The sequence below is a fragment of the Ovis canadensis genome, chromosome X (assembly GCF_042477335.2).
Source record: "Ovis canadensis isolate MfBH-ARS-UI-01 breed Bighorn chromosome X, ARS-UI_OviCan_v2, whole genome shotgun sequence".
NCBI lineage: Eukaryota > Metazoa > Chordata > Mammalia > Artiodactyla > Bovidae > Ovis > Ovis canadensis.
The window spans coordinates 39,167,138-39,181,777 of record NC_091727.1 but is presented as its reverse complement, the minus strand read 5'-3'; the positions used below and the strand labels follow the sequence as shown (position 1 = coordinate 39,181,777).

General features: G+C 39.8%; 1 protein-coding gene across 9 annotated transcripts in view; it reads left to right on the top strand.

Moving 5' to 3' along the window:
* RPGR (retinitis pigmentosa GTPase regulator) overlaps positions 1-14,640 on the top strand; it is an 85,053-nt gene that overhangs the window by 26,948 nt on the left and 43,465 nt on the right. For 4 of the 9 annotated variants that reach the window (XM_070289878.1, XM_070289881.1, XM_070289880.1 and 1 more), the window contains exons 12-14: positions 6,759-6,856; positions 7,247-7,309; positions 9,549-10,493. In XM_070289878.1, the coding sequence (XP_070145979.1) occupies positions 6,759-6,856; positions 7,247-7,309; positions 9,549-10,493 (1,106 nt within the window). The remainder of the gene's footprint in view (positions 1-6,758; positions 6,857-7,246; positions 7,310-9,548; positions 10,494-14,640) is intronic. The other 5 variants (XM_070289883.1, XM_070289886.1, XM_070289885.1 and 2 more) reach the window with 2 other exon arrangements.

Below are 14,640 nucleotides of genomic sequence, written 5' to 3'. Positions count from 1 at the left end.
TGGAATTAAAAACAGTGGGACAGATCATTTTAATATCTTTGGGCTCAGGAACCTACAGAAAAGGTTGAGGTAACAAAGGATCAGGAACTCAGGCAAGAACTGGGGACCATGGGAATGGAATATTCCCTACATCTAGGACCCTGATAAGGAGCAGGGTTTCTTACATCTCACCACAACTTTTGTGTTTCCTTTGGAGATAAGAATCACTTCAGCCCTGTACATGGGAAAAGTAGATTCTGACAACAGTGTGTGCAAGGAAAAGAGAAGTTTATGGTTTGGGGCAAGTTGTTTGCCACTTCCAGAGATTAGATTGTGAAGATAGAATTTTTTAGAGTAAAAGGAAAAGCCATCCCTTATCTTCTTGTGACTGTTTACTAAAACAAACAAACTTCAGTTCAGTTCAGTTCAGTCCCTCAGTTGTGTCCAACTCTTTGCGACCCCATGAATCGCAGCACGCCAGGCCTCCCTATCCATCACCATCTCCCGGAGTTCACTCAGACTCACGTCCATCGAGTCCGTGATGCCATCCAGCCATCTCATCCTGGGTTGTCCCCTTCTCCTCCTGCCCCCAATCTCTCCCAGCATCAGAGTCTTTTCCAGTGAGTCAACTCTTTGCATGAGGTGTCCAAAGTACTGGAGCTTCAGCTTTAGCATCATTCCTTCCAAAGAACACCCAGGACTGATCTCCTTCAGAATGGACTGGTTGGATCTCCTTGCAGTCCAAGGGACTCTCAAGAGTCTCCTCCAACACCACAGTTCAAATGCATCAATTCTTAGGCCCTCAGCCTTCTTCACAGTCCAACTCTCACATCCATACATGACTACTGGAAAAACCATAGCCTTGACTAGATGGACCTTAGTCGGTAAAGTAATGTCTCTGCTTTTGAATATACTATCTAGGTTGGTCATAACTTTTCTTCCAAGGAGTAAGCATCTTTTAATTTCCTGGCTGCAGTCACCATCTGCAGTGATTTTGGAGCCCCCAAAAACAAAGTCTGACACTGTTTCCACTGTTTCCCCATCTATTCCCATGAAGTGATGGGACCAGATGCCATGATCTTCGTTTTCTGAATGTTGAGCTTTAAGCCAACTTTTTCACTCTCCTCTTTCACTTTCATCAAGAGGCTTTTTAGCTCCTCTTCACTTTCTGCCATAAGGGTGGTGTCATCTGCATATCTGAGGTTATTGATATTTCTCCCAGCAATGTTGATTCCAGCTTGTGTTTCTTCCAGTCCAGTGTTTCTCATGATGTACTCTGCATAGAAGTTAAATAAGCAGGGTGACAATATACAACCTTGACGTACTCCTTTTCCTATTTGGAACCAGTCTGTTGTTCCATGTCCAGTTCTAACTGTTGCTTCCTGACCTGCATACAGATTCCTCAAGAGGCAGGTCAGGTGGTCTGGTATTCCCATCTCTTTCAGAATTTTTCACAGTTTATTGTGATCCACATAGTCAAAGGCTTTGGCATAGTCAATAAAGCAGAAATAGATGTTTTCCTGGAACTCTCTTGCTTTTTCCATGATCCAGCAGATTTTGGCAATTTGATCTCTGGTTCCTCTGCCTTTTCTAAAACCAGCTTGAACATCAGGGAGTTCACCGTTCACGTATTGCTGAAGCCTGGCTTGGAGAATTTTGAGCATTACTTTACTAGCATGTGAGATGAGGGCAATTGTGTGGTAGTTTGAGCGTTCTTTGGCATTGCCTTTCTTTGGGATTGGAATGAAAACTGACCTTTTCCAGTCCTATGGCCACTGCTGAGTTTTCCAAACTTGCTGGCATGTTGAATGCAGCACTTTTACAGCATCATCTTTCAGGATTTGAAACAGCTCCACTGAAATTCCATCACCTCTACTAGCTTTGTTCGTAGTGATGCTTTCTAAGGCCCACTTGACTTCACATTCCAAGATGTCTGGCTCTAGATTAGTGATCACATCATCATGATTATCCGGGTCGTGAAGATCTTTTTTGTACAGTTCTTCCGTGTATTCTTGCCACCTCTTCTTAATATCTTCTGCTTCTGTTAGGTCCAGACCATTTCTGTCCTTTATCGAGCCCATCTTTGCATGAAATGTTCCCTTGGTATCTCTAATTTTCTTGAAGAGATCTCTAGTCTTTCTCATTCTGTTGTTTTCCTCTATTTCTTTGCTTTGATCGCTGAAGAAGGCTTTCTTATCTCTCCTTGCTGTTCTTTGGAACTCTGCATTCAGATGCTTATATCTTTCCTTTTCTCCTTTGCTTTCACCTCTCTTCTTCTCACAGCCATTTGTAAGGCCTCCCCAGACAGCCATTTTGCATTTTTGCATTTCTTTTCCATGGGGATGGTCTTGATCCCTGTCTCCTGTACAATGTCACGAACCTCATTCCATAGTTCATCGGGTATTCTATCTATCAGATCTGGACCGTTAAATCTATTTCTCACTTCCACTGTATAATCATAAGGGATTTGATTTAGGTCATACCTGAATGGCCTAGCAGTTTTCCCTGCTTTCTTCAGTTTAAGTCTGAATTTGGCAATAAGGAGTTCATGATCTGAGCCACAGTGAGCTCCTGGTCTTGTTTTTGTTGACTGTATAGAGCTTCTCCATCTTTGGCTGCAAAGAATATAATCAATCTGATTTTGGAGTTGACCATCTCGTGATGTCCATGTGTAGAGTCTTCTCTTGTGTTGTTGGAAGAGGGTGTTTGCTATGACCAGTGCATTTTCTTGGCAAAACTCTATTAGTCTTTGCCCTGCTTCATTCTGCATTCCAAGGCCAAATTTGCCTGTTACTCCAGGTGTTTCTTGACTTCCTACTTTTGCATTCCAGTCCCCTATAATGAAGAGGACATCTTTTTTGGTTGTTAGTTCTAAAAGATCTTGTAGGTCTTCATAAAACCGTTCAACTTCAGTTTCTTCAGCGTTACCGGTTGGGGCATAGACTTGGATAACTGTGATATTGAATGGTTTGCCTTGGAGACGAACAGAGATCATTCTGTCGTTTTTGAGATTGCATCCAAGTACTACATTTCGGACTCTTTTGTTGACCATGATGGCTACTCCATTTCTTCTGAGGGATTCCTGCCCACAGTAATAGATGTAATGGTCAAACAAACAAACTTAATAAGAAGTATTTTGAAAGTTGTATCCCTGGAGGAGGAAATGGCAACCCACTCCAGTATTCTTGCTTACAAAATTCCATGGACAGAGGAGCCTGACAGTCTACAGTCCTTGGGGTCACACTGAGTCAGACACGACTGACTGAGCACACATCCAACATATACTGTGACGACTTCTAAGTTATTTGCGGACTTCGGTGTTTCTTATGGAGATAAGGAGGTTAGGGAAGACATAGATGAGAAGGTGACATTCAAGCTAAAACAAGGGATAAGAAAATAACCACACAAAGAGAGAGGATGTGTCTATTCCAGGCAAAGAAAATAATGTAGTTAAAGGCAGTCTATAGGAAAACGAAAGAAGATCATTGGGGTTGAAGAGAAAGTGAGTGAAGGAAAATCAAGAGTGAAGTGAAAGACAGGACACCATGATGTTGGAAAAAGAGACAGCAAAAATATATTCATGGTTTTATAGGCCATGAGAGGCCTAAGTGATTTGAGTGTTTTTCTTAAGTGTAATAGAAAGTCATTAAAGGATTTTAAACAGTGGAGTAATGTGCTCCAATCCCATTTATGTTTTAAGATGATCATTTTTGCCTACATGTGGATGCAGGGATACCAGACTAGAGGTGGGAAGAAAACTTCAGAGCCTTTTGCAAGAGATGATGTACAGACCTAAGGTGTTCACAGTGGATATAAAAAAGAGCCCATGGGAAATACATTTTAGACATAGAACCAGGTGAACTTGTTAAACTTGTTAATAAATTACACATAGATGTGTAAGCAGAAGGATGGTTGACTGCTTTGAAGGAAAAAAGTTAAAAACTGACTTTGAGATCCCTGTGAGGCATCCAAGCAGACCTATCAAGCAGGCTGTTGAAAATTAAAGTGTGACATTCAGAATAGAGGTCTGGACAAAGAGATAGAAATTTGGAAACCATCAACATGGAGATGATATTTATAATGCATGGAAGTTGGTGACATCACTATAGAGAGTAGAGCAGGAAGAAAAGAGGGCTCAGCATTTTGCCTCGAGACTGTCTGATGCTTAGAGGGTAGGAGAGGGAGGACCAGCAAAGCCACTTTTCTCAACCTTAGCAGCCAGTAGGGCAGGAGGAGGAAAATGAGGAGAGAGTTGGGTCACAAATTCAAAGTACCGCTCAAAGCTCAAGAAAAAGGAGTGCAAAGAAGCATCCCATGGATCTGGCATCATGGACATTTTTGGTGATCCTGACAAGAGTAGTTCCAGGGAAAGATCAGGACAGAAGGCAGAGTGTTAAAAGTTGAGGCGTGAAAGGGAAACGAGGAAGCGAAGGGGCGATAAAGTGTGTAGATAGTTCTTTTGCCTATTTTGGTCATGACGAGGAGCAGAGAAATGGGGCGGCTAGGCTAGAGGGAGCTAGAGGGAGATGTGGAGGGAGTGGGAAATATGAGAGTGTATGTGTATGCTAATGGGCATGAACCAGTAGTTCCAGAGAGACTGGCAGCACATGAGAGAGAGTGTAACCAAAGGTGCAAAGCGCTTGAGAAGACAGGAGGGGCTGGCATACAGAACAGTCTTTGTTAAGAGGAAAGACACATCCTACATTTTAACAGGAAAATATAGGTAAATGTGTACGTTTGGTGGTGAGAAGATAAAACAGATCAGGTCTGATGACTTCTGTTTTCTCAGTCAAGCATAAGGCTGAGACCATGACTTTAAACAGTATACTATTTTCTAAACTTCCTCTCTGCCATCTCCAGTCTGTCCTGGTTCATACTTTTCTTTGTTGATCTCCTTCAGGTGCCGTTTAGTTCCCATCTGCTCCAGTGTCTTCAGAGGATCCCTAGTCTTTTTTTTTTAATAAATGTAAATATCCCATGTAACTCCCACCTGCTTTTCCAGCTTCATCTCTCAGTAGCCTTTTTCTTAAAACCATTCATTTATGTATTGCCTGTGGCTACTTTCACACTTCAGTGGCAGAGTTTGATTATTAGGACGGAGACCATATGGCCACAAAGCCTAAGATGTTTGCTGTGTGGCCTTTTACAGAAAAAGTTTATTGAGCCCTGATGTTGATCAAACTGAAGCTCTTCATAGTCAGACCGAGTGGAAAACCTGTAAAGTCCAGGCAGACTTGAGATTGACACTTGACACCAAAAGAGTCACTGAACCTTAATGTATTCATTTGTGAAATGGGGATATAACACTTACCTCTCTTATTATCATGCAGTTAACCTGACATGTATAAAAGCCTTTGTTCCAAGCACATGGTAAACTTTCAGGGCAGCTGTTCCATAGCTTCTGTTAGCACTACACTTATTTTCTTCCCCATTTACCTCCATCCCTACCTCTCAGAGTTCTACTCATTCATCATTCCCTGTAACTCCTTAGTGAAAAATTTCCTGATCTCCCACATTTGGATGGGATTTCTCATTCTCCTATATCACATATTTTGTATTCCCGTCTAGACTATAAGTTCATTAAGATTCAGCAGTTACTTAAGTTGATATCCCCTACCTAATACCTCACATGGAATGAAGACAAACTGATTATTCATTCATTGGAATTGAATGAATTTATAAGGGAGAGAGCACTGTGGACTGGCATTTTCAGTGAAGACTTCATTAAGGAGCTCCTCTCAAATATGTATATATGTGCTAAATGGGGATATAGTAATTGAGAAAAATATAAGGTCAAATGAAGCTTGTAACTTTTCGTTATCTGCTTTATGATGTAATAATCTTATGGTTTTCTGTGAAAGTTTCTAGGTCTTTGTACTATTTTTCTGTTGCTACATAAGCAATGACCCTAAAACTTAAGGCTAAAACAACAAACATTTACTATCTCACACAGTTTTTAAGGGTCAAGAATCCAGGACCAGTCTAGCTGAGTGATTCTGGTTCAGGATGTTTCATGCTCCTCTTGCAAGCTCACTCACATGGCCATTGGCAGGAGGCTGGACTTCTTCATCACGTGGGCTTCTCCTTGGGTGTACTCATAGCATGGCTTCCCCCAGAGCATGTGATCAGAGAGAGAGAGAGAGAGGGCTGAAACATAAGCCACAGTAACATCAAATTGATCTGCTTTTTTTTATTGGCCATACAGACCAGCCTGGTAAAATGTGGAAGGGAACTACACAAGTGTGTGCATAGCAGGAGGGTATAAGTTGATGGGGATCTTTTGGGCACTGGCTATCATAGTGCTTGATACCTGGTAGTATTTATCCCAAAGGAATAATGTTTCTCTGTTCATATGAATGAAGCAGTTGTTATCTTATCAGTGTCAGGGTCTTAAATTTTCAGAAAGATTTTAAAACCTGCTATCACTGTGAATGAATTCTGTTCAGTTCCCTTAATATGAGGTTAAAGGACCTTTGAAAGTGAAAGAAAGTGAAGGTCACTCAGTTGTGTCTGACTCTTTGTGACCCCATGGACAATATAGTCCATGGAATTCTCCAGGCCAGAATACCAGAGTGGGTAGCCTATCCCTTCTCTAGCAGATCTTCCACACCCAGGAATCAAACTAGGGTCTCCTGTATTGCAAGCGGCTTCTTTACCAACTGACCTATTAGTAAAATTATAACTGTACTTTTATATTGCAGAATAATTTGTTTATTGTCTAGTTGTCTTTCACTTTTCTGTTGAAATCTGGTTCTATCTTTTCTCTGTTAATCATTCAGATTATTTTCAACATAAAATGACCAAAGAGAAAGATACAGACAGTCTTTCAGCAGAGGATTCAGAAAGCCTTGGAGAAACTGCTGATGTCTTAAATATGGTACTGGTTTTCCTATTTGTGCAATATAGATACAAATTTGAGTTTTAGTTCCTCATGTATTTGTATTTGTATGTCTGTGTATATGTGTACTTCCTAAGCCATTATATACATAGAAAAAAGCTTTTTGTTTTTGTCTTTTCATTTATTATTTTAAACTCAGATTTAGTGAAGTCTAGATTAAGTACTGTAAAATTAATTTCAGCCCTCACGTTATTATTATGCAATTGAAAGTTGATTATATGATTGTCTGAACTGTTTTGTATTAATTTTATTTATATGTATTTTAAATCAACATATAATGATATATAAATATATAATCATATGTATAGGTATATAATCAGTTATACAGTCTTTATTTTTTTAGAACATATTTTTTTAAATTTATTTCAGACACACATGTTGCACCTGAATTCCAATGAAAAACTAAAATTATCGCCAATTCAAAAGCAAAAGGTATGATACAGAGAGTTATTTTCACTATGGTGGGAAGAACAGTTTTAAATTGTTTATATTTTTCTTGAAAGGTTTCAGGAAAGAACTCAAAAAGGTAAGTATTCACTTACTTTAGGATTTAAAAGATGGGGATACAATATGTATAGTCTCCATTTGGGCTTATTCTGTTGGTATGTATTTTCTGTGATACAACAAGACTGGCAGAATTTCACTGCTGAAATTTGTTCTTTGGAGTCATTAATAAGTGACAATATCCATACTTTGTTACCATCAAGGCAAAAGATATTTATTACCATTCTTAAGTGTTGGAAGAGGCTACAGTTTTTTATGAGTGCCTCTCACACTTTGTTTGAGTATGACATTGGGTGAGTTACCTTGCTGACCTTACAGGATGATATTAACCTCTTTTCCAGTAAAGTTTTGTAGTGTTTAGTTAAAATATTTGATAATTGCTTTTACAGTATTTGGAATAGGCTTTAATTTATCAAGGAATTGGTAGCATAAAAACAAGATTAAACATTTGGAAATTAGTCAGAAACCATGCATGAGTGATAGAGACTTTTAATGAATAGCAAATGAATAGAAGAGGAGGGAATATTCTGGTTTTTCACAACCCTGGAGAGATAAAAGCCTGTCCTGAAATTATTTACATTTTCTGGCTTGAAGGACCAGTAAGGTGAAATGATGAAAGGTTCAGGATTAGAAATAGAAATTGGAGAAATGCAAATTGAAGGACAGGCTACAGAAAACATTTCATTTATATTTCTAGTACCTTTGCCACATTGTTAAACTAAAAAGTCACTGAAATGCAAGAGAATCTGGGTAAATTGTACAAATTTAGTGCCAGTCCTTATTGAGTAACAGCATTGTTTTTGAAAATGGAAGAGCTTCTTTCCTAACACAGTTGTCAAAGCTCAGTGACTAACTGATTTGTTGACTTGACTGTACTTCCAAGCAGACATCTTTTGTGTGTATTTCCTTCCTCTTAGACTCTGGGCTCTGCCTCTTCTGTGCTGCTTTTTTTGTGCTAAAGAAATAAAGGCACATGCATTTAGAAATCATTTCTGGCAGCTGGGCCTCTGTTTGTCTTAGGGCTGTTGAAAGAATTGTGACTTTTTAAAGAAGAGACCGAGAACAAACAGAAAAGGAAAGCATTTTCTTTTAAACTAATATATATTTTATATTTCATATAGTCCTTTTACTTAGAGGCCCTACCAAGCCTACTCTAGTGAATAAAAAAGGTTTATTATAGTATTTCTGTATATTTTTAACTTGTGCTGTTTTAATAATTTGTTTAGCAAAAAATGACCTCTTCCTGGGTCTAGCACTCTTTATAATTTATAAAACTTGATTTAGTGAGCTTTTACTATCTAGAAACTCAAATTCATCAGCTATTTCAGTCCATTAGCTTATAGAATTTAGATCAACAATTTGATTTGCCTTATTTTGTCCAGCAATAAATTAATTTCCTATTCTTAATGTATCATTAAAACCTCAGTGGTTCATTATATAAGTTTTTATAGAAGTTTATAAAATTTTAATAAAATTTATATTTTACTTTAAGTATTTTTCTCATAGTTTTTTATGTATGCAAATTGTTATAATTAAAGAATATAGTAAATAAAAGGAAGAGGGTCAAAAATTTGAAAACTCAAAAGATTTTGTTTAGAAAAGAAAAATGTATTCATTATTATGTAGTGTATTGATAAAAACATTTCATTGTAATTTTCAGATTTTTTCTTCTAGAAATAAGATTTTTCTTATTTCAAGTTTTTAAAAAATTCATATTTTCATTTAGTTTCTTTCATTTTCAGAATTTTGTGGACTCAAAAGACCAATCAAAATTTGACAAAACAATAGGGAAAGTAGAAAAGTGTGCATTTTTTAACAGTATTTTTCAAAATTAGTCTGGAAACATATTTAAGAATTGATTCAGATTAAGAAAAGGGGCAGAGAATAAATATTGGTACTGTGAGTAATGGCAAAGTTAAGGCAGGTGGTAACTTTGAAAGTTAAACACAGATTCGTGTTACTGAATCAAAATTAGATGCTCCACAGACAGACAATGGCATAAATTATCCCCCCCCCAAAAAAAAATCTGAGGAAAATGTCTGATAAAATTGGGCATTTTAATTCTCCAAGTGAAATTTATGATAATGGAAAATCTTGGTATTTTGTAATAAATAAGTTACTTTTATCAATTAATAGTAGTATGACGATTACTTCAAAAAATTTACAGAAACAAGAAATAATTGAGAAACCGAAGCAGCATACAACTTATACTGAAAGTGATGATAGTAATGAATATGAAAATGAAGAGATGTCCCCAAAAGTGACAGAAGGGAGAGTATATAAACAACTTTTGGCACAAGGAATGTACGCGATGCCAGCAACTATGTCTATGGAAGCATTTTCAGATGAGGAAGTAGGTAATGACTCAGACCAGCAAAGTCCTCAGACCAGCACCAGTGCAGAGGGTTTGCAAAAAGGGACCTTTAGACATGAAAATAAGCATGGTGTCTATCCACTTAATAGTGAGGAAATAGAAAAGGAAAGTGATGACGGGCAAAGACAGAAGGATTCAAAAGCAAAAGAAATAGTCTCTGAGGTGGAAACTGATCTGGTGAATATGACAGATCTGAAGGATATAAGAAAAACTGAAGAGAATAGAAAAAATATTGATATGTTTTTTGATGACTTACCAAATAGAGACATGAATATTGAGGATGAAGAAGATAAAGATTTTGTTAAGGAAAGTAAAGGGAACAAGCAAGATACAATCTTTGACAGTGAACAAGCATCTACAGAGGAGGAAGACAGTTATTTGGAAGGTGAAAGTGAAAGTCAGCAAAATATAGCTGATGGTTTCCAGCAGCCTGAGTCAATAGAATTTAGCAATGATGAGAAAGAGGATGATGAAGTGGAAACTAATCAAAATTTGTGGTATAGCAGAAAATTTATTGAACAAAGACATGAAGAGGCTAAACACAGACTATCCAGAATCATGGCAAAATATGAGTTTAAGTGTCATCGCTTATCAAGGATCCCAGAGGAACAGGAAGAAGATGATTCAGAAGGAAGTGGAATAGAGGAGCAAGAGATAGAGGCAAATGAGGAGGAGTGTGGAGAAAAAGAGAAAGAGGAAGCAGAGCTCCTGTTAGATGACCTTACAGACAGAGCTGAGGTGAGTGAAGGCAAGGGAAAGCTAAGGGGAGAGGCAGAACATGTGCCTGAAGGTGGAGGTAAGGGAATCAGGAAGGAAGGTAATTCAGGAGTGGAACAGAGAAGTAGAACAGGAAGTGAGGAAGGAGAAGAGGGGGAAGACATGGGAGAGGGAGTAATAGAGACCCTGGGTAAGGGAGAGAAAGACCTGGAGGAGGAGGAACAACAAAAGGAGAGGGAACAGGGCCACCAGGAGGAAAGAAGCACAGGGAGGAAAGAAGCAGGAAAGAGGGAGCAAGGAGGTGGGGAGGGAGAGGAGGCAGGTGAGGAAGAAGGGGAAGAAGAGAAAGACAAGGAGAAAGAAGAAGGGAAAGAGAAAGAGGAGGAAGAGCAGGAGGGGGAGGGGGAGGAGTTAGAAGAGGGGAGATGGCAGGAAGGAGAGGAAGGAGAGGGGAAAGGAGATGAGGAGGGGCAGGAAGGAGGGGGAGAGGAGGAAGGAGATAGGGAGGGGCAGGAGGGAGAGGAAGAAGGGGAGGGAGAGGAGGAAGGGGAGGGAGAGGAGGAAGGGGAGGGAGAGGAGGAAGGGGAGGGAGAGGAGGAAGGGGAGGGAGAGGAGGAAGGGGAGGGAGAGGAGGAAGGGGATGGGAAGGGGCAGGAAGAAGAGGAGAAAGGGAAGGAAGGGGAGGGAGAGGAGGAAGAGGATGGGGAGGGGCAGGAAGGAGAGGAAGAAGAGGAGGAAGGAGATGGGGAGGGAGAGGAGGAAGAGGATGGGGAGGGGCAGGAAGGAGAGGAAGAAGAGGAGGAGGAAGGAGATGGGGAGGGAGAGGAGGAAGGGGATGGGGAGGAACAGAAAGCAGAAGGGGGAGAGGAGGAAGGAGATGGGGAGGTAGAGGAGGTAGGGGATGAGAAGGAAGGAGAGTGGGGAGAGGAGGAAGGAGATGGGGAGGGAGAGGAGGAAGGGGATGGGGAGGGAGAGGAGGAAGGGGATGGGGAGGGAGAGGAGGAAGGGGGTGGGGAGGGAGAAGGGGGAATGGAGGAAGGGGATGGGGAGGAACAGAAAGGAGAGGAGGAAGAGGAATGGGATGGGGAGGGAGAGGAGGAAGAGGATGTGGAGGGAGAGGAGGAAGGGGATGGGGAGGGAGAGGAGGAAGGGGATGGGGAGGGAGAGGAGGAAGGGGATGGGGAGGGAGAGGAGGAAGGGGATGGGGAGGGAGAGGAGGAAGGGGATGGGGAGGGAGAGGAGGAAGGGGATGGGGAGCAGGAAGGAGAGGAAGAAGAGGAAGGGGGAGGGGATGAGGGAGAGGAAGAAGAAGGAGAGGGGGAAGAAGAGTTAGAAGAGGGAGAAGGAGAGGAGGAGGGAGAGGCGGAAGGAGAAGAGGGGGAAGGAGAGGAGGAGGAGGGAGAAGAGAAGGAAGGAGAAGGTGAGAAAGAGGGGGAGGGGCCAGGAGGAGAGGGAGAGGAAGAAGAGGAGGGGGAAGAAAGAGTGGAGGAAGGAGAGGAGGAGAGAGAGAGGGAAGGTACGGAAAGGGAAGAGAAGGAGGGGACAGTGGGGAAGAGGAAAGAGAATGAGAGAGAAGAGGAGAAGGAAGAAGATGAGAACAATGAGGAAGAGAAGGGAAAGTGCCAGGAGACAGGTAATGAAGAAAATGGAAGGCAGGGAAGAAAGGGTGGGGGAAGGGAATCCAAAGTGAGCAAAATCAGAGAATCTGGGAAATATGACAAAGATAGAACACATCCAAAAAAGTGTACTACTAACAGGGAGGGAAAGGGGAAAGGGCATGGAGTGCAGAGGTTCAAAATACCAGTGCAGTCAAAACAACTATTAGAAAATGGGCCACCAGGTTCCAAAAAATTTTGGAATAATGTATTACCACATTATTTGGAATTGAAGTAACAGATTTTAAATTTGACCTGATTATGTCCAGCCAAACAATTTTAACATCTTATACATAATAGGCACTCATTCTATTACACTGATTTTGTGTCATGGTCACTTTACATGTGGTACAGTATAAACTCGTAAAGATAACTTGAGGCACTGGTAAATTTTGGCTTCTCTTAAACTAATATTTTGGTGTCCCCCCCCCCCAAATTATAAATATATAGCTAAAAATATCAAAAGGTCATAGCATATAGTTAATATTCTAATTCCTCACTAAGTGTTAGGAAGGAGTATATTATAAAAGTATTTTGTTTGTGTATATAAGTAAGTCCCTTTAAAAATGGCACAGATTAAGGGTTATAAAAACATCTAATCTCTTATAACTCTCTGTGTTAGCATAGTTTTTTTCAGTCTATGACTACAGTTTGCCTACCATATAGAATAATTTTATAAGAATGGGTGTTATTTTAAAGCTAAATGAGGAATTCACATTTTTTTTTAAGTAGTGCTTTTTACCTTTAATGTGTCCCTTTTGCAACAATCTACAAAGTGACAGCTGGGTTCAGAGTTTAGACTCTAATGTCTCTTTTAGTTACTGTTTGGTAAATGACAGAATATATAATGAAATGAAAATGAACATATATTCTAGAAGTATGAAAATCTTTTAAGTGGTTACTGGCCAGGCAAAGCTACTCACTGGACTTCTGTTTCCCTATCTGTAAAATAGAATGGATTAGATGGTATGATAATTAAAGCCCTTTGTAACTCTTAGATTCTTTCATTCTAACCTGTTTGTTATTTGCTTAAGAAAATTTTTAAGGAAGAAAAAAATCATGTTTTACAATTAATCCAGTTTTGTATAAAATGTTATTTGCTCTTAAACTGTGATAGCTTTAATATCTTTTGTCTTCTGTAATTCTGTGTTTCCATCTCCTATAATTTCTGAGCTTTCACTGTACTGCCAGACCTTTACTCCCAGTACTGCCATTCCCAATGTCTGTTACTTACCTTCAATGTATTCTTCATTCACTATTCTGTAAATCTCTGTTTGCTGTTTGTCAGAATGTTTCAAGTAAAATAAAAATTAAATATATACAGTCAGTAGTTGTTTGTGAAAAGAGAAACTTTTAGATATTGAATTTTAGAGAGGCTAGATTTCCACTAGAGTAATTCCATTGTGTTTAATGCAGCCAGTGTGTTTGTTTCTTCATGGCTTTCCTTTCCCAGCCCCTTCAATATCTTAGACATGATGGATTTCTTATACTTTCCTTTTATCAAGGAGGATTGTGATGGTAGACATCCTGTGAATTTTGTGTAGGTTGAATTCTTTACACATTTGATTTTCCATGAGGAGAAAGACTCAGATAGAAAGTGGAAAAATTCCTAAAGGTAGTTGTAAATCTTTTAGCTGCGAGACTCTGGTAGCTTCCACTAACTAACCAAATATGTGGGTTTGGCATTGCAGTGATCTACCACATTCATTAGTGTTAGAGTTGAATTAGTACCTAGATTAAAATGTATGTGTTGTGTTGATTGTAGTGCCAAACGTGGTTGCTTTAGAAGTAGACTTAGGATTAAATAGGGTGGATGACAGAAGTGGAGCTCATAGAGGAAAAACCTCCAAGGAGACGAGAAACTCTTAAGCTCAAGTACAGTGGTAAAGGTCTGGGTGTTCATCTTCCACTCAAGAGATAATCAGCCTCAATACTGAAATGATGCTCTTAAAATATGTCCATCTCAGTATTTGAACCAGTTGAGATAACCATTTGTAAACAGCATTTCTTACCCTTTTCTTTACCTTTCTCTAGCCAAAGACAATGGAGAAGGCAATGGCAACCCACTCCAGTGTTCTTGCCTGGAGAATCCCAGGGACAGCGGAGCCTGGTGGGCTGCCGTCTATGGGGTCGCACAGAGTCAGATACGACTGAAGCGACTTAGCAGCAGCAGCAGCCAAAGACAAAAAAATTGTGCTCTTTTAGAAGCAGTCATTCATGCAGGCCTAGTGCTTTGGTTAAAAGAGCACTGGCCTAGTCATCTTCAGACCTGAATTAATACTTGGCTAAGTAGGTTGGAGTAACTAGTTCCCTCTTTATTGTCCACATCTGCTGGTTGATCAGGCTTTTACTGTACTTTATCAGTGATCATTTCTGAGGCAATATCAGTGATCATTTCTGAGGCAAGTATGAGTTGTGTATGTAGAATCCATTGAATTACAGTTTCAAATGAGCACTGTGGCAGAAAAATAAGGTAAGATACAAAGGAGGACCACAGAAACATCTGCCGCTGC